We start from the raw sequence: 25,929 nt of genomic DNA, 5'->3' as shown, positions 1-25,929 counted from the left end.
CTAATACTAAAAGTAAGTGTCTTTAAAATATGAACTTCCTTCAAACCGCATTGGACACGAGCCTCCTTATGAAGAGAGAGTCTGGTATCTCTGCATGTTTGGGGAAGACTACGGGTGCTGTCTTAGGACAATACTAACCAAGTAAGTACACAAACATGAAGGATTTTTTTTTTTTTGTGAGATTAAAGACGCACCACTATATCAGAATTTTAAGCCTGTTATACTCTCACAGAAACACAAAGAGGATATGAGCAGCTATAAGGTATTTGTTTATGCAGAGGTTCCCAGATACTTTTTTTATTGAAGAAACCAGTGGTTTTTATGATAAATGAACTAGTAGTGTTTTTGGGGATGACTTTTGTTTTTTGGATATTGAATGTTGCCTAAAACAACAAAGAAACTCACCTAAAGACAAACATGGAAATCCTACTACATACAGTGCAAAAAGCCACTCATCACAACAATTGTGTGAATACAACCATAACAGTATTAATGGTATTATTAATAAAAACATACAAACACACTTACATTTCTGTAAGCCTGGTCTGGTCCTGCACTCTCCACCGTGATCCACACTACAGGAGAAGCAGAATGACATAGTACTGCTGTATCCATTTATTTATTGGTGCCTCTTCTTCACATACATGCATAAGTATCTGTAGCGTGTCAGACACACACTCTGTACTCACTTCAGCTTCCCCAGTTTACAGCTGGGATCCTCCAGTACAGCAGAGAGCAGCTTCACTCCTGAGTCTCCTGGGTGATTGTAGCTCAGATCCAGCTCTCTCAGGTGTGAGGGGTTTGACCTCAGAGCTGAAGCCAGGGAAGAACAGCCTTCTTCTGTGACTCTACAGCCTGACAGTCTGCAGAAAGATGAAAAAAAAATCCACAATAAATAAGATCACCTGACCATTACAAGTATTACTTTTAAGTAAAAGTAACTACTTTCCTATTGACAATGTGTTTTCTTTCAATAAATACAGTTTACTGTGTGGAAGGAATACCCAGTAATACTGACCTCAGTTTCTCCAGTTTACAGTGTGGAATACCCAGTAATACTGACCTCAGTTTCTCCAGTTTATAGTGTGGAATACCCAGTAATACTGACCTCAGTTTCTCCAGTTTATAGTGTGGAATACCCAGTAATACTGACCTCAGTTTCTCCAGTTTATAGTGTGGAATACCCAGTCCAGCAGAGAGCAGCTTCACTCCTGAATCCTGCAGGTCATTGTCACTCAGGTCCAGCTCTCTCAGATGTGAGTGGTTTGATCTGAGAGCTGAAGCCAGCGCCTCACAGCATTCCTCTGTGAGTTCACACCAGTTCACCCTTAGGAAAATGAAAGACTTTTAAGATTCAAGATTCTTTATTTGTCACATGCATAGTTATACAGGTACAACATGCAGTGAAATGTATCCTGAACCGCTCTTTTGACTGTGCAACATTAGAATAATTTAATAATTACATTTTTAAACCACTTTTTGCATCGGTGCACTGTATATTACATCACAGTGAGCCATTACATTCATCGTAGAAGAGATTTTTTTAAACAATGGATTTATTGTACAGCATTTACGAAGCACATTAACACTCATCTCACTTTTGACTGGAATATTATATTTTGCTAAACTCAGCATATTTAAATTTAAAATTGCAACACAACCATCACTTTTCTTTGTCTATTAGCTGCTAACCAACACAGTGCTAACCATGACAGTGTGGTGTGAGATCAGTGGGTAATGCTTGTGGGAGGTTATCCATGACAGTATGGTATTAGATCAGTAGGTAATGCTTGACGGAGGTTATCCATGAGAGTATGGTATTAGATCAGTGGGTAACGTTTGAGGGAGAATATCCATGACAGTATGGTATTAGATCAGTAGGTAATGCTTGACGGAGGTTATCCATGAGAGTATGGTATTAGATCAGTGGGTAACGCTTGAGGGAGGATATCCATGACAGTATGGTATTAGATCAGTGGGTAATGCTTGTGGGAGGTTATCCATGACAGTATGGTATTAGATCAGTGGGTAATGCTTGAGGGAGGATATCCATGACAGTAAGGTATTAGATCAGTGGGTAACGCTTGAGGGAGGATATCCATGACAGTATGGTATTAGATCAGTAGGTAACGCTTGACAGAGGTCATCCATGACAGTATGGTATTAGATCAGTGGGTAACGCTTGAGGGAGGTCAGCCAGAACAGTATGTTGGTAGATCGGGGGTGACATTTGGGCCCTTCCATTGAAAGCTTTCAGGAAAGCCAGCCCAGTTTGGTAACACCAGGCAGAATGATGGCTGACGACCGCAGTGGAAGCTGTTTCATTCAAAAAAATTTGTTTGCAGCGTGAATGACTAACGTTAGTCATAAACAAGCTTGATTTATTTTCTGAGACAACAAGCACAAGCAATATTTTCCTGAGGGTAAAAACGCTGGATACATATTACTAAACATATATGGGGTATGAATATATTTTAGGTCCAAGCAGAGTCAGGTACTTCACCTCAAATGGATCATGGGTTTTCACATAGAAAATAAAAATCTTCAGCCCCACTGTGAGGAATTATAGCAGGAGGCAGCTTGGTTATATGAAACATCCTCACTACTATAAATCCATGATTCTGCAAAAGTGTGTTTTCTAAATTTGAACTTGGCTTCTAAGTGTCCCGGTTACAAGGAAATCAAGGGAAAGACAAACCTTGATCACATTCTCGTCTTTGATAAGATGTACATCCTGGTTCAGAAAAATATGCCACACTAGCATCAAAGAATTTTGTGGAATTCATCCCACCTCAGCCTCGTTTTCATTTTGAAAATGGTGACCTCTGTGAAATAAGCTAATAGCCCCCCCCCCCAAATTCAGTGCTAGAATGTTGGAGTTCTCCCCAGTGAGCGAGAGGGTTACCTCCCTTCCCCTTCGAGTTGGGGGAGGGGGTCTGACTGTTTATGTGTATGCACCGAACACCAGCTCAGAGTACCTGGCCTGCTTGGAGACCTGGGAGGGGGGCTGGGAGGTGCCCCCCATGGGGACTGCATCGTCCTGCTGGGCGACAATAACGCTGATGTGCGTAGCGACAGTGAAACCTGGAAGGGTGTGATTGGGAGGAACGGCCTGGCCGATCTGAATCCCTGTGCTGCCCACAGTGTGTCCATAACGAACAGCATGGTGGAACATAAGTGCTCCTGTCACCGGAGCACCCTGGGCCGCAGGTCGATGGCCGATGGCAGTCTGATGGGACTGGTAATTTTCCACTTTTAATATCTCTCCTTATACAGTACAGGCCAAAAGTTTGGACACACTTTCTCATTCAATGTGTTGTCTTTATTTTCATGACCATTTACATTGGTAGATTCTCACTGAAGGCATCAAAACTATGAATGAACACGTGTGGAGTTATGTACTTAACTTTGCTCTGTTTCATGTTCTTTTAATTTCATTTTTTATTTTCATATTTAGTCCTACGATTTTACTTTGTACATTATGCATTTTATTTCTTATCTTTTCTGGAAAGCACTTTGAACGACCTTCTTGTATGAAGTCTCCTGGGTGATTGTAGCTCAGGTCCAGCTCTCTGAGGTTTGACTTCAGAGCTGAAGTCAGGGAAGAACAGCCTCTCTGTGACTCTACAGCCTGACAGCCTATAGAAAGGAAACCACAAAATTTCAGACAAAATACAGGCAGCAGCGACCTGTCAAAACACCAGTGCTGACGTTGCCAGTGACTGGCCTGGACCCACCAGAGCAAACAGCCCTTCAGCACCCCCCCCCCCCCCCCTTTCTCCCATCCCAGTTCTCCCTGTTGCTGTTGCATCGTGGGCAGGAGGGGGAGAGAGTGACTGGTGAGCAATCTGGTGAAAATTATATGTGAATCCTCCTATAACATATTCAGACCAATGAAACAGCTTCCACTGCAGTCGTCAGCCATCATTCTGCCTGGTGGCACCAAACTGGGCTGGCTTTCCTGAAAACTTTCAAACGGTAAGTAGTTTGTTAACTACCACTTAAGTTTGACCGTTAATTAGCAAGCATTTCCCGAAACCCTTCATAACAAAAGTAGATGGTTATCTTGCTGGTAGAGTAACCAGTGCTCCCCCTCACTCCTTGTTTTCTACATTCTTCTTCCTTTGAATTTTTGCCTGCTGTCGTGTCACAGAGACACAGAGTTTGGCCAAAACACACTGATGCCCTTTCTTGGGCAATGTAACAGTGCTGCTGATATAAGACCCATACAGAGTATCAGACATATGAGTGTCCCAGTTTACCTTTGTCCCACTTAACATTCTCCCAGCCCAAAAGGTCTCACAGTACATTCCATACCTGTTGGCAATATGAATAAAATGATTGATTTCACTGATCAAATTCGCCTTGTACTGCAAAGGCAGAACTGCAATCAACTGCATTCCCTGGCACAACAACTGCCCTGTGTACCAATCGACGCGTCTGGAGGGCTAAGAGCTGCCAGCCATCGCTGTGACCGGGTCCCTCATCCTCCGACTGTATATGAAGCCGCTCAGTCCCCACAAGCCGTAGTGAGGAATTGTGTCTATGAAAAATGAGCCTTTTCTTTCCCGAGTGCTTGCAGCTCCCTCTGTGTTGTCCTGTGTGTGTGACGCAGCTCCTGACCCCCTGCCCAGTCAGCATGATCCCCAATCCCCATTTATCCCCAGTTATCACTTTGCGAGGCTGGAGAAGTCCTGCCATTTCCTGCAGAGTTCAATCCCAGATCACTGCTGGCCACAGTAGCCTTTCATCCTGCCAGCGATTTCCCCCCATTGTTCCCCCACCTCCTCCATTAGTTGTATCGCCGCCTTGCAGAGCTGATGTTTCCTCTTTCTCTGGCTGCTGTCCATGGTTTCTTTGTACAAAAGAGCCCCATCACGTTTTCAACCTATTGGTATATTTGCAACTGATAATTTAATTTGTTATTCCGTCTGTGTGTTTTCACACGTTTAGATTTGGATTATATGTTAGAATTGCTCATGTTTACATGCGTCATGTAGCAATGATTTGACTCGCATTTTGCTATTAACATACTTGGAATCGATTTTCCTCTTATTGACAGTTTGTGCTTTTCTCACGTGGAGGCTGGGAAGAGCCAACAAAGTGCTACTTAAAGTTTGTCTGTTAATTCTGGAATAATGAAGGCTTTTGGGAAACGCACATAGACCACACTCATTCTTTACTTACATTGTTTGTTATTTTGTTCATTATTCGCTAAGACTGATCGCCTTCGGAAAAGCCCTCCCTGCCTAGTAACTCTGAAAGGAGGAGATGTGAACATCCCCAGCAACTACTGCAGGCCTGTCAGGCTTTAAATTATGCAAATTATAAAGATAAGTTAATTGCAAAAAACTTTATGGATGGAACAGTATTTTCAGAAATTCTGTTTGAGAGCCCTTAGCACATAAACATTTTAAAGCCTGTGGTCCAGACAGATCTGTACAGTACAGTGAGAGCTGATTATAGGAGAGATTCATCTCTCATAGCTGACAGGCGGCTGATGTGACTCAGAATTGTGGCCATGCAGCAGATTTCTAAAATAATAGAGTATTTTATTTGATGTAATTCCACCTGAGGAAATGTGATTTAGCTTCTTCTATGGGACTGTGAATAGTCCAGCGCATGCGTTTACTCTAGTGTACAGCAGAGCAATATTACAGGTTTTCTTGGTCGCTTTGGTACATTTCTCAGATCAGAAATGAAATTCTCATAACTACTTGTACAACCTCCACATCATCGAGTCCCTTTTGCACATCATACATGCAAAGTCTCATTCTTTTGGTCAAATTGCAAATGCTTTGGCTCAGTAGTGCGAGTAATTATGTACAATCATCTGCTGATTCCTACATGTTCATGACATGTTGGTCAAAATATATTATACTGGTTCTCTGTTGAAAAGTCCGACCCCCCAAAACATCTGGTGTTAGTTCATTGTATAAGTCATTACATACAAAATGGTCGTCATAATCGCTCAAGCATGTTCTCTGTACAACTGTATAACTGTGCATGTATATATATATACAGCACTGTGCAAAAGTCTTAGGCAGTCCAAAGAAATGTTTAAAGCTGTTTATCTGGATAGCAAGTGTACTTTGGCTTAGAACAAAAAACACAATTTAACATTAGAACATGTGCAAATTAAGAGTAACACAATAAAAACTAGTATTACTTTCCTCTATTTTCTAAAAAGTTACTGGTATCTAGTTGGATGGCTAGATGAACACCGCTTCAGTTCCCAAACTTCTCCTCAGGGGCACCTCAGCCGTTTTGATTTTGTTAAATTTCACCAACAGCTCAATTAAATAATTAAATATATTGGTTTAAAAAGTCAGTGAGAGATTGACTAGCTGTATGAGGTGCCTGCCTTCTTTGCCTGCCTAAGACTTTTGCACAGTACTGTATATATATATTTAGGTCCTCAATCATGGCCTTACAATGGCTGAGGCTGGTCGGCCGAATGATGGGAGAACAACCATGTCCTCAACCATTCAAACATTTCATAGAGCCAACAGGTATGTAATCCAACAATGTGCCCTGTACTGTAATATTGTCCTCATACTGCAATGCTTCATATTACAGTATTCCATTTGCATTTTATATTATACAGTGAGTTTTACTTTATACAGTTACATAATGGATGTATACTGTAGCACAAACTCACATGTATGTACAGTTTGTGTAACTTTGTACTGTTGAAAGTGATATATGTCATACTGAAAAAGCACAGCCTGGTGCGTTTTCAGTCACTGCCATCAAAACCTTAGCCATAGTTTACATTGGAAAATACTTACCGAGTGCAAGTGTTCTATTGACAACATGGCTGAGCATTTTCACCATCATGTTTGTGAATGATGACACAAGAACTTGTCATGCTGGTGGCTCTGACAAGTTCATTGACATGAATATTTACTTTTTATTTTACTAATGAATTTGAGAAAGTTATTGGCTTTTGCAGGTAATCAGTCCATCATGTGGTGCTGTTTGTATGAATTGTTATGAGAAATGCACTTTCCGTTTTAGAAATATTAAGGGTGATTCATGAAATGTACCAAAGCGACTGAGAAAAACTGTCAGTGAGCATAACAATAAAACTAATATAAAATAATACAATAAAACTATATAAAATAAAACTGGGACCAGGGCATAATGTCCTGTTTTCTGGAATGAATGAATGAATGAATGAAATACAACACATCCATCCATTTTCCAAACCGCTTATCCTACTGGGTCGCAGGGGCTCCGGAGCCTATCCCGGAAGCAATGGGCACGAGGCAGGGAATAACCCAGGATGGGGGGCCAGCCCATCGCAGGGCACACTCACACACCAGTCACTCACACACGCACACCTACGGGCAATTTAGCAGCTCCAATTAGCCTCAGCATGTCTTTGGACTGTGTGGGGAAACCGGAGTACCTGGAGGAAACCCCACGACGACATGGGGAGAACATGCAAACTCCACACACATGTGACCCAGGCGGAGACTCGAACCCGGGTCCCAGAGGTGTGAGGCAACATTGCTGACCACTGCACCACCATGCTGCCCCCGAAATACAACACAATGAAATAAAATTAAATAAAAAGCTGACATCTGTACCTGCTTAGTGGGAATAAAATGGTGTGAGTGCATTGGGTCGCTTGTCTTTAATACACTTTGTATTAAAGTAGCAATTTAGCATTTGAACTGTCAAATAGGACTGACTTCAATATCTCCAGTTTACAGTGTGAATCCCCCAGTGCAGCAGAGAGCAGCTTCACTCCTGAGTCCTGCAGGTCATTGTCACTCAGGTCCAGCTCTCTCAGGGGTGAGGAGTTTGATCTGAGAACTGAAGCCAGTGCCTCACAGCATTTCTCTGTGAGTTTACAGCTGCCTAATCTGGAAAAGAAAACATTTTAAGACACAACGAAATTAAAACATAACCGTGACTAAATTTATGGATGCAACAGAACTTTGAGCAATTCTGAACAAGAGACCATAGCACATGATTATTTTAAACACTGTGCTCCACATAGATCTGTACAGTACAGTGAGAGCTGATTATCGGAATAATTCTTCTCTTACAGCTGACAGGCAGCTAATGTGACAAAGGAAGGTGCCCATGCAGCATGTATCCAAAATAAAAGAGTTTTTTATTTTGTGTAATTTTATTTTCAAACTGCAGCATAACTGACAACTACCAGTTCAGCATTTGGGCTGTCAACTAAGACTGTCTGCAATATCTCCAGTTTACAGTGTGGAATACCCAGTAATACTGACCTCAGTATCTCCAGTTTACAGTGTAAGTCCCCCAGTCCAGCAGAGAGCAGCTTCACTCCTGAGTCCTGCAGGTCATTGTCACTCAGGTCCAGCTCTCTCAGGTGTGAGGAGTTTGATCTGAGAGCTGAAGCCAGTGCCTCACAGCATTCTTCTGTAAGATTACAGCTGTCCAGCCTGGAAAATAAAACATTTTAAGACACAACCACACACAACCTACACATCGTTAATAGTACTGAATACTATTAACAATGTATGTGAAAATTATATGTCCATCCTCCCTTAACATAGTCAGACCAATGAAATAGCTTCCTTTGCAGTTGTCAGTCACCTTTCTGCAAGGTGTCCCCAAATTGACTAGTTACTCTGAAAGGAGGAGATGTGAACATCCCCAGCAGCCAATGCAGGCCTGCCAGGCTGTATTAGTTCTCGTTCCAGCCATAACAGCACTGAGTCTCCTATAACATTTTATAAGGTTGGAGAATACAGAGCAGGGCATCTGAGACCATTCCTCTTTACAGAATCTCTCCAGATCGCCCAGGGTCCTCGGCCCTCTCTTGTACACTCTCCTCTTCAGCTCAGCCCACAGGTTTTCAGTGGGGTTCAGGTCAGGGGACTGAGATGGCCATGGCAGAAGCTTGATTCTGCGGTCAGCTGACCATTTTAATGTTGATTTGGACATGTGCTTAGGATCACCGTCCTGCTGGAAGATCCAATGAAGGCCCAGTTTTTGTTTCCTGGCAGCAGCAGCCAAATTTTGATATAAAATGTCCTGGTATTTCATGGACCCCATAGTGCCATGTACCCTAACGAGGTTTCCAGGGTTTTTGGAGGAAAAACAGCTCCACAACATCACAGAACCTCCACCATATCTTACAGTTGGGATAAGGTTCATTTCATTATAGCCATCCTTCTTTTTACGCTAAACCCAGCTTGAATGTTTATTGACAAAAAGCTCCATTTTTGTTTCATCAGACCATTGAATTGGATTCCAGTTAAAGTTGTATAATGTTTTGCAAACTCCTGGCTCTAACATTTTAAGTAACTGACAGAAAAAGCTTCTTTCTGTCACAACTTTAAAAAAATCTGTTAGCATGAAGGGGGCGTCTGATGGTTTTTTGGAGACGTGGTAACCCCAAGATTTTACTTTGTCTGGTAATTGACTAACAGTCATCCTTGGGGATTTTTTGTCTCTCTTACGATCCTCCTCACTGTATGTGGGGGCAAAATAAACTTGGGTCCTCTTTCAGGCAGGTTTCTAACAGTTCCAGTTGATGTCCACTTTTTAATTATTGCTTTAACAGTAGAAATGGGCATTTTAAGGCGAGTAGCTATTTTAATACCCATTCCCTGACTTATGAAGGTCAGCACACTTCTCCCTCATTTGGTCTGTATGTCTCTTATCTTTCCCATGTTGATGGATGACTAAGGGAATTTGGCCTCTGTGTCTCCTCATGTTTGTACCCCAGTTACTCAGGAAGTCATGGATTATAGCCTGAAGGTTCCTTTTCACTCAAGTCAAAGATGTATAATTTACATGGGAAAAATGCTTCAGTTACATGGTGTTCACTATAATTCCCAGGGGTGCCAATAATTTGTGACACACGAATTTCTGTTAAAAAATAATTATTTCTTGATGAAGAATTTGTTTTTCTTTTAATAAATTTATTTCAAAGAAAGGTTGGATTTTTCTATTTTTTTCGGTGTGAGATGAAGCTACTTCACTGAAAGGTAGATTTTTTCTATCCCTTTTTACAAATTTTTACAAGGGGTGCCAATAATTGTGGAGGGAGCTGCATATAGATACACAATAAAGTGCTGGTAAGTAAAATTCACAGAGGTAGAGTTTTCAAGTGATCTAAATGCACATAAATATGGGTATTGCACATGTGGGGTATTGCTTCAGAATGTTAGTGATTAGTGATGTGAGTTCAGAAGTGTGATGGATGTGGCGTAAAAACTGTTCCTCAGCTGGGTTGTGCGTACATACAGGGTTCTGTATCCTCTACCAGATGGCAGAGTTGTAAAGAGTTTGTGTCCAGGATGGGTTGGGTTCTTGGTTATTTTTCCATTTTTGTGGCTGCACAGGATACAGTGGATTTCTTCCAGTGATGGAACTTGGGTGCCAGTGATCCGCTGGGCTGTCCTAATGATGCACTGCAGGGTCTTCCTGTTCTCCAAGGTGCATCCAGAGTACCAGGCAGCGATGCATATGTGATCACTGACTCTATGGTGCACTTGTAGAAGTTCACCAGGAGCTGCTGTGGAAGACGTGCTGTCTTCAGGCTCCGCAGGAAGTGGAGTCTCTGAAGTCCTTTTTTGGCAATGGCTGAAGTGTTTGTGGTCCATGACAGATCACAGCTGATCTGAACCCCGAGGAATCGAAAGCTCTGAACCACCTCCATCTTCTCACCACCAATGCTGATGGGGTGGTGGCCCCCATGCTTCTGTCTCCTGAAGTCCAGGATTAGTTCTTTTGTCTTTTTGGAGTTCAGGGCGAGGTTGTTGTCCTGGCTCCAGCACTCTAGGTTCTTGACCTCTTCCTTGAAGGCTGACTCATTGTTTTTCGAGACCTGTCACAGTTGTAACGTCTGCAAACTTAACTATGATGTTAGAATCATGGGTGGGTTTGCAGTTGTGTGTGAAGAGGGAGTAGAGGAGGGGGCTGAGCACCCAGCCCTGAGGTGCCCCAGTGTTGAGAGTGATGGAGGTGGAGGTGTGGTTACCCATACACACTGTCTGTGGTCTGTTCGTGAGAAAATCCAAGACCCAGTTGTATAGTCCAAGGTTGTGCAGTTTGATGGCCAGCTTGGTGGGGGGATGGTGTTAAAGGCGGAGCTGTAGTCAGTAAACAGCATCTGCACATAGCTGTCCTGCTGCTCCAGGTGTGATAAGGCAGTGTGGAGGGCTAATGTAATGGTATCCTCAGCTGACCTGTTTGACCGGTAGGCAAACTGTTGTTGGTCCAGGGAGGGAGGGATGTTCTTCTTGAGGTGTGCTATGACCAGCCGCTGAAAGCACTTCATAACAATGGGGGTCAGGGCCACTGGACGGTAGTCGTTCAAGTTCCTGACCAATGCCTGTTTAGGGACGGGGATGATGGTGACAGACTTGAGGCAGGTGGGGATGGTGGTCTGTTCCAGGGAGATGCTGAACAGGCTGGTGAAGACTGCAGTCAGCTGACCTGTACAGTGTCTCAGGACTCGTCCAGAGACACCGTCAGGCCCTGCCGCTTTGTTGGTGTTGATGTGCCTGAGGGCTCTTCTGACCTCATGTGGGCTGAACACCAGGGTATTCAGGGGAGCCTCCTGCACAGTCAACCTGGTATGGTGGTGGCTGGTGTCCTTGTCAAACCGTGCGAAGAACTGGTTCAGATCGTCAAACATACAGCAAGCACCAGGATAATAATAATAATAATAATAATAATAATAATAAAATATATGGATGCAACACAACTTACAGGAATTCTGTTTGAGAAATCTTAGCATACAGACATTTAAACAATGTGGTCCACATAAATCTCGGCAGTACAGTGAGAGCTGATTACAGGAGTGATTAATCTCTCATAGCTGACAGGTAGCAGATGTAACACAGGAAGCTGTCAATGCAGCAGTTACCTAAAATGAAATGTGCTTGGGTACATAATTTTCCACCAGACATTCACATGCCTCAAAGATGACAAATTTTATGATACTGAGACATTGACATAGTTCAGGTTTGAACCACTTGCATTTGGGATCAGCGGTTTTACTGGTTTTGAATGTGAAGCACATTTATGTGAAATATCAAAAGAAACTGACTTTAGTATCTCCAGTTTACTGTGTGGAACACCCAGTAATACTGACCTCAGTATCTCCAGTTTACAGTGTGAATCCCCCAGTCCAGCTGAAAGCAGCTCCACTCCTGAGTCCTGCAGGTCATTGTCACTCAGGTCCAGCTCTCTCAGGGGTGAGGAGTTTGATCTGAGAACTGAAGCCAGTGCCTCACAGCATTCCTCTGTGAGATTACAGCAGGTCAGCCTGAAAAAGGAGCCGCATTATTATATGCAGACTTGCATATACTATATAGACAATCATTTTGGGACATCTGACTGTTATACCTAGAGCGTAGGTGTCAAACTCAAGTCCCACAAACACATCCGGCCTACAGTACACATGTATGCGGCCCACGTGATAACATCTTATGTCTAGCAGAACTGTCCCATCTGTATATAGCGTGCACATCACTGGCATTACAAATCCCAGATTGCACAACGATAGCTGTCACGTTGACACATCAATCAAGGCCTTCAAGCTGGCTTACCCTCCTGCCTCTTCATGGTGATTTTCACCACACTGGGTACTGTGACCTTCAAGCACTTTACTTCAAGAAAGTACCAAAAGTATGGTACCTCAAGATGTTAGTTTTCCACTCCCGTAAAAACTGATACCGGAGCTGAATGACATCAGGGGCTATTTTTTAGTGAATTCAAAAAAAGGGTAATAGTATATTATTGTCACGCCCAGCTCGTACGATCCTCATGTGTGCCACGCCACCCGGATTATCCACATGTGCTTCCCCGATCGTACCCAGCTGTGCCTAGTTATTTTGATCTGTCCTGTCTATTTCAGTCCATGTTTTGCCTTCGTTTCTTGTCCGTCATTGATGTTAGTAGATGTCCGTGCTCCTGTTCTTTCCTGCCCGTCCCGCTCCTTTTAATAAACCCCTAGTTTACCCCGAATTCCGCCTGTCTGCCTGCTTCCTGCCTGCTCGCCTGCCCATTCGCCTCACCCGTTTTCACAGATCGTGACAATTATAGGGCTGGATGATGTGAGATATTGATATCAACATCTCATGGTATGCACATGCAGTTCTTACATACACTAGTTAGCTAGATTAATTCCAGTCTTTTTTTTACCTTCAATTTGGTACAGAACAGGGAATTTAAGTTTCACTAAAACATTTTTGCTTTGTCACAGGAACAAGAATTTTAGCAAATTTTTGGAATTTTAATGATTATTCCTAAATTACCTAGTATACGTTTAAAAATCAGTTTAAAGTTTACCTCCGCTGCCTTTGCATGAGCTCTGCAGGCATTTTCTAAGACGTGCTGCAAAATGGGCTTTAAGCATTAAACTGTGGGGGACAATGCACAGCATGCAACTTTAATATTATGTGTTTTTTATATTTTATATGTGTTTATTAATAATGGCACTGTGTCCAGTCACCGCCAGTGACAGCTGGGCTACTAAGTGTGAAGTGCACACATACAAACAATGAAAAATATTACAGCCCTGGTACACAGCTCCTGGTACCACCCACTCCCCTGTTGACCAATGATGATGGATGTATTTTTGCATAGCATGACACAGTACAGTTTTTTTTTTATCTGCCGCGATTGTGATGAATAAGGCAAGAGAATAAAAACCACAGTAATGGGTCTTGTGGGTCGTGTTCTTGTGTGTTAGTCAGTGACTAGGTGAGAGGGCTTGGCCTCTATGGTTTAACTAGAGAAGGCAATAATTGGGAGGAAAATGTTATGGAAAACCAATTACTCTGTTTCTTGTCAAGTCACCTTTACAGTAATTCCAGAAATACCAATCCTTTCAGATATGCCTTTAAAAGAAATATCTATAGTGAAACTTCATATATCCCCATGGGGAAATTGTCTCTTTGCTTATCCCATTTTGCCCTCCATGAGACACACAGACGCATATACAGATAGGAGGAAGTTTGGGGCTCACGGCACAGCATCCAGCACCCCTGCAGCAATTGGCATTAAGGGCCTTGCTCAAGGGCTGAATGATGAAATCACTGTGTTGGCTTGGAGATCTGAATCAGCGGCTGCCTTCTCACAGGCACGAGTCCGAACCCGCAGAGCCACGTACCACACCCAGTATTTACAGATATACTTCCTACAGTGTCGAGAACCAAAAAGAATTTCTGAGTGGGTTTCCCAGTATGAAGGCAGACTGGAACAGTCTGAAATTCTGATCCTTTGTTGTTTGTCACACAAAGGATGGTGATGTATTTCATAATGACATCACTACCTTCACTCAATACAAAATCTGGGTTCCAAAAAAATCCAGCCTAGTTATTAACCCAGGAGAGAAAAATAAATGATATATTTATATAGCTCCTTATAATATTTTCTCATTATATATTTATTAAAACAATGTTTATCTATCTCTGCCAGAGTAGATGTGATTTCACATCCTCAGCCTGGTGCAGCTGAGGCCAGCAGAGGGCGCTAGTGAGCAGCCAGAGACAGCAGTCATACGGAAGCTCCCAGCTCTGGGCTCCATCACATGAACACGCCTGCTGACAATAACACTCACATACCACTTATACACCCTGTGGATAAAGAGCCCTCACTGTTTCTATAGCAGGTTAGGATGCTGTGCCTGTGATCAGAAGGCAGACTGGATGGGAATGGAAACGTAGGATCAAACAAAAAGTGACATCACTACCTTCAGTCATTATAAAGTCTGTGGTCAAGATTAGCTACTGCAATACAAACAGCTATAGCTGTGATTATCAAAATAAAACTCACTTATTAATCCATGAGGAGAAATATATAATATATATTACACATTTCAAACAATATTCATGTATCACTGCCAGACCAGACATGATTTCCCATCCCCACGTCACTTACAGAGCCGTCCTGGAGTTCTTGACCACAGGCAGCAGCCTGCAGTGCTCTTCATCTGATCTGATGTATTTCTTCAGGTCAAACACATCCAGCTCCTCATCTGACATCAGCATCACAAAGGCCAGAGCTGAATACTGTGCAGGTGAGAGGTCATCTGATAAAATGTTTCCTGAATTCAGGTATCTTTGCACTTCCTGTACTAGAGAATTGTCACCAAGTTCAGTCAGACAGTGGAACAGATTGATGGTCCTTTCTGGAGATAAATTCTCCTTTATTTTCTCCTTGATGTATTGGGTTGCTGTGATGGGCTGGCCCCCCATCCCGGGTTGTTCCCTGCCTCGTGCCCATTGCTTCGGGGATATGATCCGGACTCCCCGCAACCCTGACGGATAAGCGGTTTGGCAAATGGATGGATGGATGTATTGGACTGTTTCCATAATGGTATGTGAGCTGGTTTCTGTCGGCCCCAGTAGCCTTTGTAACAGAGTCTTACTGGAGTCTGTTGAGAGGCCCAGCAGGAAGCGGAGGTAGAGGTCCAAGTGTCCATTCTTGCTCTCTAATGCCTGATCCACTGCAGTCTTCAGCAGGTCAGCTGATGAGTTTGACAGAAACACATACAAAGCAGCGAGATACTCCTGGATGCTCAGATGCACAAAGCAGTACACCTTCTCCTGGTACAACCCATACTCCTCTTTAAAGACTTCTGTGCACACTCCAGAGTAAACTGAAGCTTCAGTGATATCAATGCCATTCTCTGTCAGATCTTGCTCATAAAATATGAGACGGCCTTTCTCAAGGCTGTCAAAAGCCAGTTTACCAAGTTTCATCAGGGATTCTTCACTAGATTCAATGCATTTATCAAGCTTGTTTTCACTGTTTTTCATGTACTTGTCATTTTTTAATCTTGTCTGAAAGATCAGGAAGTGTGTGTACATTTCAGTCAGAGTTCTTGGAATTTCTCCGCTGTCAGTCTCACTAAAAAACGTCTTGAGCACAGTGGCTGAAATCCAGCAGAACACAGGTATGTGGCACATGATGAAGAGGCTCCTTGATGATTTCACATGTGTGATAATCCTGCTGGCCAGGCTCTGATCATTAAATCTCTTCTTGAAATACTCCTCTTTCTGGGCATCACTGAACCCTCGTATCTCTGTCACCTGGTGGACACACTTAGCAGGTATCTGATTGGCTGCTGCTGGCCGGGAGGTTATCCAGAGGAGAGCGGATGGGAGTAGATTCCCCTTAATGAGGTTAGTCAACAGTCCATCCAGTGACGTTTTCTTTGTTACATCAAACCAGCTCTCATTGTTCTGAAAATCCAGAGGAAGGCGACACTCATCCAGACCATCAAAGATGAACAAGACTTTGTACCTAAACAGCTCAGGGGATTGAAATGATTTCAGTTCTGGGACAAAGTGGTGAAGCAGTTCAATCAGACTGCATTCACCCTTAATCAAATTCAGGTCCCGGAAAGGAAGAGCAAATATGAAGTGAACATCCTGGTTTGCTTTTCCTTCTGCCCAGTCGAGAATAAATTTCTGCACAGAGATTGTTTTCCCGATACCTGCCACCCCTTTAGTGAGTACAGTTCTGATAGGTGTCTCACGCCCACATAAGGGTTTAAATATATCATTGCACTTGACTGTAATATCTTCTGTTCGCCTTTTCTTGGATGCTGTTTCAATCTGTCTCACTTCATGTTCATCATTGACTGCTCCAGTCCCACCTTCAGTTATGTAGAGTTCTGTGTAAATGTCACTGAGAAGTGTTGGCTGTCCTTCCTTAGCTTTCCCGTCAAATACACACTCATATTGCTTCTTTAGGGTACATTTGATTCTGCGCTGACACTGTGACAGAAGATACCCTGAAATGAAATGAGAAGTAAATGTACAGACATTTCAAATCCACATCTCTTTTTAGTCATACAAGACAAATTAAATCAAACTAAATAAAATTAGAAATTGAAATTTAAAACGAGTTTTTTTTTTCAAATACTATTTTTCTGGCAAAACAAACATACAGCGAATTAGATACAGCTCTTACTCTTCTCCAGTAAGTTAGCGAGATCATTTTGCTCCATGGTCTTCAGGATGTACAGTGTGATCTTCAGAGCTCCCTCTCTACCACAGGCCCTCTGTATCTGACCATCACAGTCCAGGTCATTGTCCTCCTCCAGCTGAGGCTCAGAGCATTCTGGGTAATTCTGATATAGGTACTTTATGATCTTCTTCAGCTCATCCTTCAGGAACCTTAGAGCATTTTCCTCTAGTGACTAAAATACACCGTCACAGTTGATTACTGCTACTTGCACCAAACCTTTTCATAGTCTCATTTGTGAATCATAAGTTTCTTTCCTTTAACATTAGTATTTTATTGTACAGCTATATAAAACATAAGCAATTCACACAACACTTCAGAAAATATATATCAGCAATAAATACAAACCTTCAATATGGGACATAAACCTGGTTTATCCTGTAGATCTGACCAGCGTTCTTCCATTTGGTCTCTGTGAATTAGGCAGAAATATAAAGACTTCAAATCATCTAAAGAAGTGCAACAGAAAGTCTGTAATGGTCCCATTAAAAGTGCTCTTGCTGCTGACAAGGAATAATCTAGTTGTGTATTTTAAAGTGTAAAGATGTAAGATGCCATTTTAAGCTTTATTCATTAGGGCGGAATCAGAACATCAACCTTCTCCTAACAGCAGAAGAGAACCAGTGACATCCTGCTCCATCACGGAGAGACACACAGCAGGCAGGACAGAGAGTTTGCTATTCAGCCCTTTTGACCAAGTGACATTTAGGCAGATTAACATAATTTTGAAACAGATTTCAGCTTAATTAGCAGAGCTAACTAACAGCATTTGACTCACTATCCCTAGTTAACAAACTCTGTAAACAGCCTAAGAATTTATTATGATCTTTGACAGGAAGCTTAACATCAGCATTTTCACAAACACATTTTGACAATAAGGTAGCACTAGCATTAAGAATAAAAGCAGCTGTAACAGACCTTAAAAAGATGTAAAATAGTGAAATCTTTCTGTTCATGCTTAAACTGTTGATGAGGTGGAAAAATATGTACTCCATTCAATTAAAAACTCTTAAAAAATAGCACTTTTGAGTTTGCGTAACATTTTAATGACTAATTTCAGTAATCACATCTAAAATAGAAAGAAATGTTGCACTGTGAAAGCTTTTTCCTGAATTTATATGTGGATGACTTGTTGATTATGTCCTGGGCATGACGTTAAACTGCACCCAGCCCTGCAAGCAGTCCTCCAACTTGCAGGGAAACAATTTTGAGGGTTGGTGGCAGAATTGGCACTCCAGCCATCGTAAAACACTTTGCAGCAGCTCAGTCTAAACAGGCATGACACCCTTCTGTTTTCCGCAGGAGTAGCTCTGCTGCAGCCGCCCACAGAAAGGCTGCACGCATATTGAAGGGGATGGGGAAAGCCTTCAGGATCACACTCTGAGGTACGCAGACCAGGGAGTGGCCAGGTCCTTGTAGGTGGGTACACATACTTTTTGTCTGGTCACTCTGATAGCTCCATACTCAGGGAGTAGCTGTTGCTGTGGTGGATCGGCTCCTTTTCAATGGTGTCTGATGTCACTCATTTCAACGAGCTTATTATGAGACTCAAGCTAAGGCATTCCTTGGGTGTCTTGTCTGTTGTCTCAGTGTATGCTCTGAGCGCGGTGAGTGATGTCTCGATGAAGGAGAAATTTTATTTCGCTTGGTGGTTGATGGGTGCCCATGAGGTGACACTTCTCTGGTCATGGGTGACTTCAATGTGACCGCAGGCACTGACAGGATTGATTATGAGGATTGTGTCGGTCCCCATGGGTCTGGAAACCTGGGAGAGGGTGTCTCTATGTTCCTTGACTTTGTGAAAGATCAGAGGCTGCAGGTTGCTGGATCCTGGTTCAAAAGGCCTGAGTCACATTGTTCAACTTGGTACTCCGATACTGGTGGTGCGACAAACATCGATCGATCACATCCTTGTGGACAGACGCTGGAGGCTCCTGTAGAACTGCAGGGTCTACTGAAGTGCTCAGTTTATGATCACAGATTTGTGGTTGCTACTCTTAAGATTCAGCTTAGATCCAGTAGGCTATCACCTACTGAGAGAATGAGGCTGAACTTCAGACTCCAAGATCAAGGTGTTTCTGATGAGTGTGCATGCAGTTTGTGTGGACATCCTGAGACTTCACGGGATCCTCCCGAAGCTGCTGGACGTCACGATTAACCTGTACACTGGTACAGTGAGTGTTGTGCAGGAGGGAGAACCTCTGCGCTCTTATTGGTTGATTCTGGGGTTCGCCAGGGGTGTGTTCTTGCTCGTACTCTATTCAATACTTCCATGGACTAGGTGTAGGGCAGGGTCATGGGATCCAGTGGTTGTGGGGCACCTGTTAGTGAAGAAAGATTTACTGATCTTGCCGACGATGCTGTGATCTTCATGGAGTCAATGGAAGCTCTGATCAGGACTCTAGAGAGAATGAGTGTCCGGGATTGCAAGTGTCCTGGATAAAAACCAAGTTCTAGGCCTTTAATGACTTCATAGGCACAGCTATCAGTAGTGTGTCTGTCTGTGGGGAGAATGTCGACCCCATCGAGAGATTTACTTACCTCGGCAGTGACATTCTTGTCTCTGGTAACTTCTGATGAAGTCAGCAGATGGATTGGGAGGGCATTGGGGGTCATGAGGTCGCTGGAAAGGGGTGTGTGGTGCTCCCGATATCTTTTCAAGAGGACAAAGGTATAAGTCTTTAGAGTCCTGGTGCTCTCTGTCTTGCTGTATAGCTGTGAGGCATGGATGCTATCCAGTGGGCTGAGATGAAGACTGGACTCCTTTGGTACTGTGTCTCTTCGGGGAATCCTTGGGTACCACTGGTTTGACTTGGCTATATGGCACTACAGCCATGTAGCGCGATTCCCTGAGGGTGATCTGGTTTGCAGCATCCTCATTACTGAGAACCCATGTGGCTGGACCAGACCAAGAGGATGCCCCACGTAACACCTGGTTAAGGCTGATAGATGAGCACTTTCAGAGGGTGGGACTGAACCACATGTCAGCATGGGGGGTAACCTGAGGTGTTTTGTCATGTGTCAGGTGTGGCAACGCACTGTACCATTGCATGTTCGCCCACCTGACCTGACCTCCATCCATCCATTCTCTGAACTCACTTGTCCTATTCAGGGCTGCAGGGTGTCCAAAGCCTATCCTGGAGGCCAAGCCATCGCAGGGTACACTTACAAACCATGCACTCACACACATACACCTACAGGCAATTTGGTAACTCCAAACAACCTTGTCATGTGTTTGGACTATGGGGGGAAACCAGAGTACCCGGAGGAAACCGCATGACGATACAGGGAGAACATGCAAACTCCACGCATACGAAACCTGACTTGATTTATATTTATATATTTTAACTATATGTACTGTTTCTCCAGTTTGTCTCTGTTTTGCTCTATACATCTGCATCTGTGCACATTCTGCACTTTGCTGCTGTAAGCGACAGATTGTTTTTCCCCTGGGATCAAAAAAGTACATCTTATTTTATACACAGGGAATGAGAACCACTACAGTATCACATTTATTCTGATCTGAATCAGCAATTATATAAATATCACCTTTAGGAAAGTAAGCAAATCTCTGATTTCTTTTTGTCCGATGACATGCTAGATATACTAGTTAAACATTAACAGGCACCATTCCGTTAAACATGTTCAAACCCAAGCCTTAGTCTGAGCATGATCTAATGAGTCCATAAGAATGTATTTATTTTTATTGAAACATTAACATGCATCCTAGAATAAGACAATCTGTACCTTTGATCTGTCAAGTCCATTGACCAGTCACTCGTCATGGAAACACAGCTGGGTGCAGGTGAGCCTGCACTCTCCATCAGGACACTGTGGACAGAGAGAGGAAACAAACCTTCATATAATGTGGGCAACATCACATAGAATCTTACGAGGTTTGTACCTGCCGTGAAGCTCTTCATACGAACGGGCTTGTTTACAAACATGTTCAAACCGAAGCCTTAGTCTGAATATATAGCAATACAAAGACCAGCCTGCTTTTTTCAGGTGTATGCTGAGAATCAAAATTTTACATGCAATTTTCAATTAACTAACCTTGAATTCCAGCTCGCAGGAAGAATTGGCAGTATCACTTCCTCAAAAGAGCACTACAAAACCATCAGCACAGCAACTACACACACCTGCACATAACATTTGTCACGATCGGCAAACAAGAATCATGGATGACCCTAATTTTCAGGAAAACAGGAGCTATATTTAAAAGCCTAGGCAACCAGAGCCAAAGGGACAGACCAAAGTTGTAATCAGTGGGAAAAAGCCAATCAGGTCCGCAGCCAAGGGGGAATCTGTCCAATGATAAGGCACAGGACAGCAACAGCAGAAGAAGGCAAAGTCAAAGTGAATTTTATTGTCATCTCAACAATATAAACTTATACAGTGGGACAAAATGGCGAAGCTGGAGGTCTGCAGTGTACAGATACTAGTGCAAATAAGTACAATATTAGGTAGTAGTAAAATTGACCTTCAAGCTTACCAAAATAACAATTTTGATATTGATATTAATAGCAATGAGAATCAATAAACACAGTACAAGACAATGATGACTGTTTAAATTGCAACCATGACAACGTACCAAACAACATGCCAAAATACTTTAATTTCCAGTCCTTTTGGTGTGTTTATGGGAAAGTGGCTGTGCATGTGTATGAGTTCTCGTGTGTAGTTTAAGAGGTGAATGGGGCAGTGTTGAGGATCCCAAAGGGCAGTGTGGTGTTAAGGTGCCTGGCAGCCTGGGGGTCCATGTGAGGAGTGTGAGGGGGTCTGCACAATGTTACAAGCCTTGTGAACACTGCGCTTGTGAAATGTGTCCTGGAGTGAGGGGAGAGTCACCAAGATAATGTTCTCAGCTGCCTTCACTATTCGCTGCAGGCACTTGTGGTCAGATGTGTTGCAGTTTCCATATCAGGTAGTGATGCAGCGGGTCAGAACACTCTCGATAGTGCCTCTGTAAAAGTTGGTGAGGATGGGAGTGGGGAGGCTCGCCCGCATCAGCCACCACAGGAAGTGGAGTCTCTGCCGGGCTTTCCTGGTTAAGGAGGTGGTGTTGTTCGTCCATGGAAGTTCCTTAGTTATGGGCACACTGAGGAACTTCGTACTCCTTACGATCTCCACAACTGACCCATTGATACTGAGTGGGATGTGGGCAGAACGTGTCTTCCTGAAGTCCACAATAATCTCTTTAGTCTTGTTGACGATTTCTTATTCAACAAAATAAAGTGGCACCTGGACTGGCTAACCATATAGTAGCTCGAGACATTGAATTTCTCTAACAGGGCTTCTCTTAGGTTGGGATAGTTGAGGGACCTCTCCTTGTCCATCACTACCTATGCCTCCAAGGCCCGTCCAGTAAGCAACGGCACCAAATAACATGCCCAGTCCTCATCCAGCCTTTGCCATGCTCAAGCAATAGGTTGGAACCATAGCAAATGGTTCCCGATGTCCTTGCCTGTTTGGTATGACAGCATCCTCGGCTCTGCTCTCCAGCTTCTTTCGCTGGGTCTCTAATCGAACGATGCTCTCAAACCTTTGAGTGGTCTTTCTTCTCAGGACAGCTGGTAAATCACAAAGGACCGTAGCAACACCACCACTGACTCTCCGTTACCTTCTTCTGACTCCTCCACAGTGTCCCAGACGGGTTCGGTCGCATCCTCCGGCTCCTTCTTCTTCCTTGGCCTCGGACCAGGATGACGCTGGGACACTGCTGGTTTCTTTGAGCTGACCAAAACCCACCGCTGCCACCAAATATGTCACGGAGGTTTATACTGAGGGGTATAATAACGAGAACATACTCTCCATGGCTCAGCAGTGGACAGTGTCTCCAACTGCGGTGTCCAGAACGATTAACTATTTTACTGCCTGATATTTTACAGGCTTGCAGGAAGAATTGGCAGTATCATTTCCTCTGAAAACCACTACAAAACCATCAGTAGAGCAACTATGCCTCGCACTTAACATGGCAAACTGAACAATCGCTGTCCAATGACCACAGTTCGCTACACCCTTGGAACATACAATTTTAGAAAGACGTTTATTAAGAAACAAAACATGCATTAACCCTCTGGGGTCGAGTGCAACGCCGGCGAAGCAGCATATTTTTCGCGTCTATTTCAGTTTATATCTCACTTATTGAAGAATCATGAAAAAATCTGTCTAAAAATCTGTCTAAAAATCTGGCTAAATCTGTCATCTGTCTTCTTTACAAAACGTCAATTGTCAGAAGTATTAAAGTTTTTGTAATTAGGTTAAATCGGCAAAAGAGCATGTCACCTTACTTTGTTTTACCTGCTTCGGGGGCGTGTAGTGCCGCCCTCACCTGAAGATCACTATTCACATTATAAATAGCCGCATTTCCGTGTATTTAGATCACATTCGCGTGGTAATTTGATGAACAATGCAATGGTGAAACGCGATCCAGATACATCCTGATCAGTGCTATAAAAGGCGGGGAGGATGTGGCCAGGTGTGAATGGCTCATGCATACACATGAAAGTTGCTACATAGTCAGTGAAAAGAGCCCAGAAATAGTGACATGAGTTTGGTTTTTCTTATTTATTTATCAAACTGAATGTTGCAACTACACCATTTAGTCATCTTCATGTAGCCAAGACTTTGGTGATCAGATATTTAGGATTAAAACAAACTGCCGCCATTGCTTACTATGTACTTATATAATGTTTCTGCAGGTGTTCCAAACTGCATCTTGCAACGTCTATACTTTGATGTCAAATTACAAACTACACATAAATCTGACATTTTTGCAAAGTACACTGAGATTAAGATGAGTTTAATGCCAAAATAATTATATAAGAAATAATTTATTTGCCAAGAATTAAGTTTATGATATTGAATTAAATGTGTGACCATGCCCCAGTCAGTGAAAGTGTGTTCCCTACCTCTAGACCGCAGAGGGTTAACAAACCAGCAATGCAAACATTTAAATTGCTACAAACACCCCAAATTACCATTCCGCATCATACATTAATACCTGGAATTAGTAACATCGTTACATACATGTACACCCCATTCCTGCATGCACAGTGTTTGTTTAAATGCACATTTACCTTAGATCTGTAGGAAAAGGTCCCACTCTGAAGTTGATTGGTTGCTCCATCGACTTGTCACTCTTCATGGAAACACAGCTGGGTGCAGGTGACCCTGCTCTCTCCATCAGGACACTGTGGGCAGTGAGACAAATCCTCATAATATAAATAATATAAATTTTGTTCTTATAATGTGGGGAACATCACATTGTATCTTCCAAGGTTTGGCCTTCTGCTCTACCTACTGAGAAGCTCTTCATGGTAACAGGCTTTAATACAAAAACATGTTCAAACCAAAACCTTATTCTGAGCATGATCTAATGAGTCCATGGGAATGTATTTATTTATTACTTAAACAGAAACATCTGTCCCAGTAGAAGACAGTCTATGGTCCAGTGATTCTTAATGGATACACAGCAGTGTACAGGTCGGCCTGCTTTTTTCAGCTGTATGCTGAGAATAAAAAATTTTAAATGCAATTTTCATTTCATTCAAATGCAATTAATTAATCTTGAATTCTAGGTCGCAGGAAGAACTGGCAGTATCACTTCCTCTAAGGAGCACTACAAAACCATCAGCAAAGCAACTACACACAGTATAGAGTTTAAATGCAGATTTACCTTTGATCTGTAGGAAAAGGTCCCTCTCTGAAGGTCATTGGGGGCTCCATTGACCAGTCACTCTTCAGGGAAACACAGCTGGGTACAGGGGAGTCTGCTCTCTTCATCGGGACACTGTGGGCAGCCAGAGGGAACAAGATCCTTATAATATAAAAATAAATAGGTTCAATATTATAGCCTCCATAATTAGACTTGTTTCCCTGTTTATTTTAGATTATTAACCACAAAATTCTTAAAGGACAAAAATGACCATATATTACCTGAGGCATTTGAAAAATTTTTTTATGTATATAAAATATAAATCATTTTAATAATAAAATGCAAATACATGCTAGTAAAAATGCTGTTATTTTTGTTAGATAATCCATCCATCCATCCATTTTCCAAACCACTTATCCTACTGGGTTGTGGGGGGTCCGGAGCCTATCCTGGAAGCAATGGGCACAAGGCAAGGAACAACCCAGGATGGGGGGCCAGCCCATCGCAGGGCACAATCACACACCATTCGCTCTTTCACATGCACACCTATGGGCAATTTAGCAAGTCCAATTAGCCTCAGCATGTCTTTGGACTGTGGGGGGAAACCGGAGTACCTGGAGGAAACCCCACGACGACATGGGGAGAACATGCAAACTCCACACATGCGACCCAGGCAGAGACTCAAACCCGGGTCCCAGAGGTGTGAGGCAACAGTGCTAACCACTGCACCACCATGCCGCCCCCTTGTTAGATAATGTAGTTTCGAAATGTATTAGACTTACAAGTTTAAACTCTCCTTACACTCCACAGAGGGATTTATTTCAGAAACAGCTCCTCTCTCCTTACACTCCACAGAGGGATTCATTTCAGAAACAGCTCCTCTCTCCTTATACTCCACAGAGGGATTCATTTCAGAAACAGCTCCTCTCTCCTTATACTCCACAAGGGGATTCATTTCAGAAACAGCTCCTCTCTCCTTATACTCCACAAGGGGATTCATTTCAGAAACAGCTCCTCTCTCCTTACACTCCACAGAGGGATTCATTTCAGAAAAAGCTCCTCTCTCCTTACACTCCACAGAGGGATTCATTTCAGAAGCAGCTCTTCTCTTCTTACGCTTTATAGATGGATTATTTTCAGAACCATCTCCCTCCATTTTTGTGGCCGAGATCTGCTGGAACCACTGTGAACACAAAGTGTAAATAGAAATTACATACACGATATCTAGTATGCAACACTTTTACACTGAATTTACACACTCGGGTCTCCACTCTGTTGCTGTGACA

The 25,929-nt window shown here is 42.9% G+C and overlaps 1 protein-coding gene across 1 annotated transcript in view; it reads right to left on the bottom strand.

The window, feature by feature from the left end:
- LOC125721931 (NACHT, LRR and PYD domains-containing protein 12-like) overlaps positions 1-25,929 on the bottom strand; it is a 263,381-nt gene that overhangs the window by 1,264 nt on the left and 236,188 nt on the right. The window contains exons 14-16 of the mRNA XM_048998140.1: positions 1,154-1,327; positions 690-863; positions 529-575 (exon numbers count right to left, since the gene is read on the bottom strand). Of these exons, the coding sequence (XP_048854097.1) occupies positions 529-575; positions 690-863; positions 1,154-1,327 (395 nt within the window). The remainder of the gene's footprint in view (positions 1-528; positions 576-689; positions 864-1,153; positions 1,328-25,929) is intronic.

Source organism: Brienomyrus brachyistius, unplaced genomic scaffold, assembly GCF_023856365.1.
Source record: "Brienomyrus brachyistius isolate T26 unplaced genomic scaffold, BBRACH_0.4 scaffold36, whole genome shotgun sequence".
NCBI classification, from domain to species: Eukaryota; Metazoa; Chordata; class Actinopteri; order Osteoglossiformes; family Mormyridae; genus Brienomyrus; species Brienomyrus brachyistius.
The sequence above is the reverse complement of the archived record's forward strand: the minus strand, read 5'-3'. Positions and strand labels throughout refer to the sequence as shown.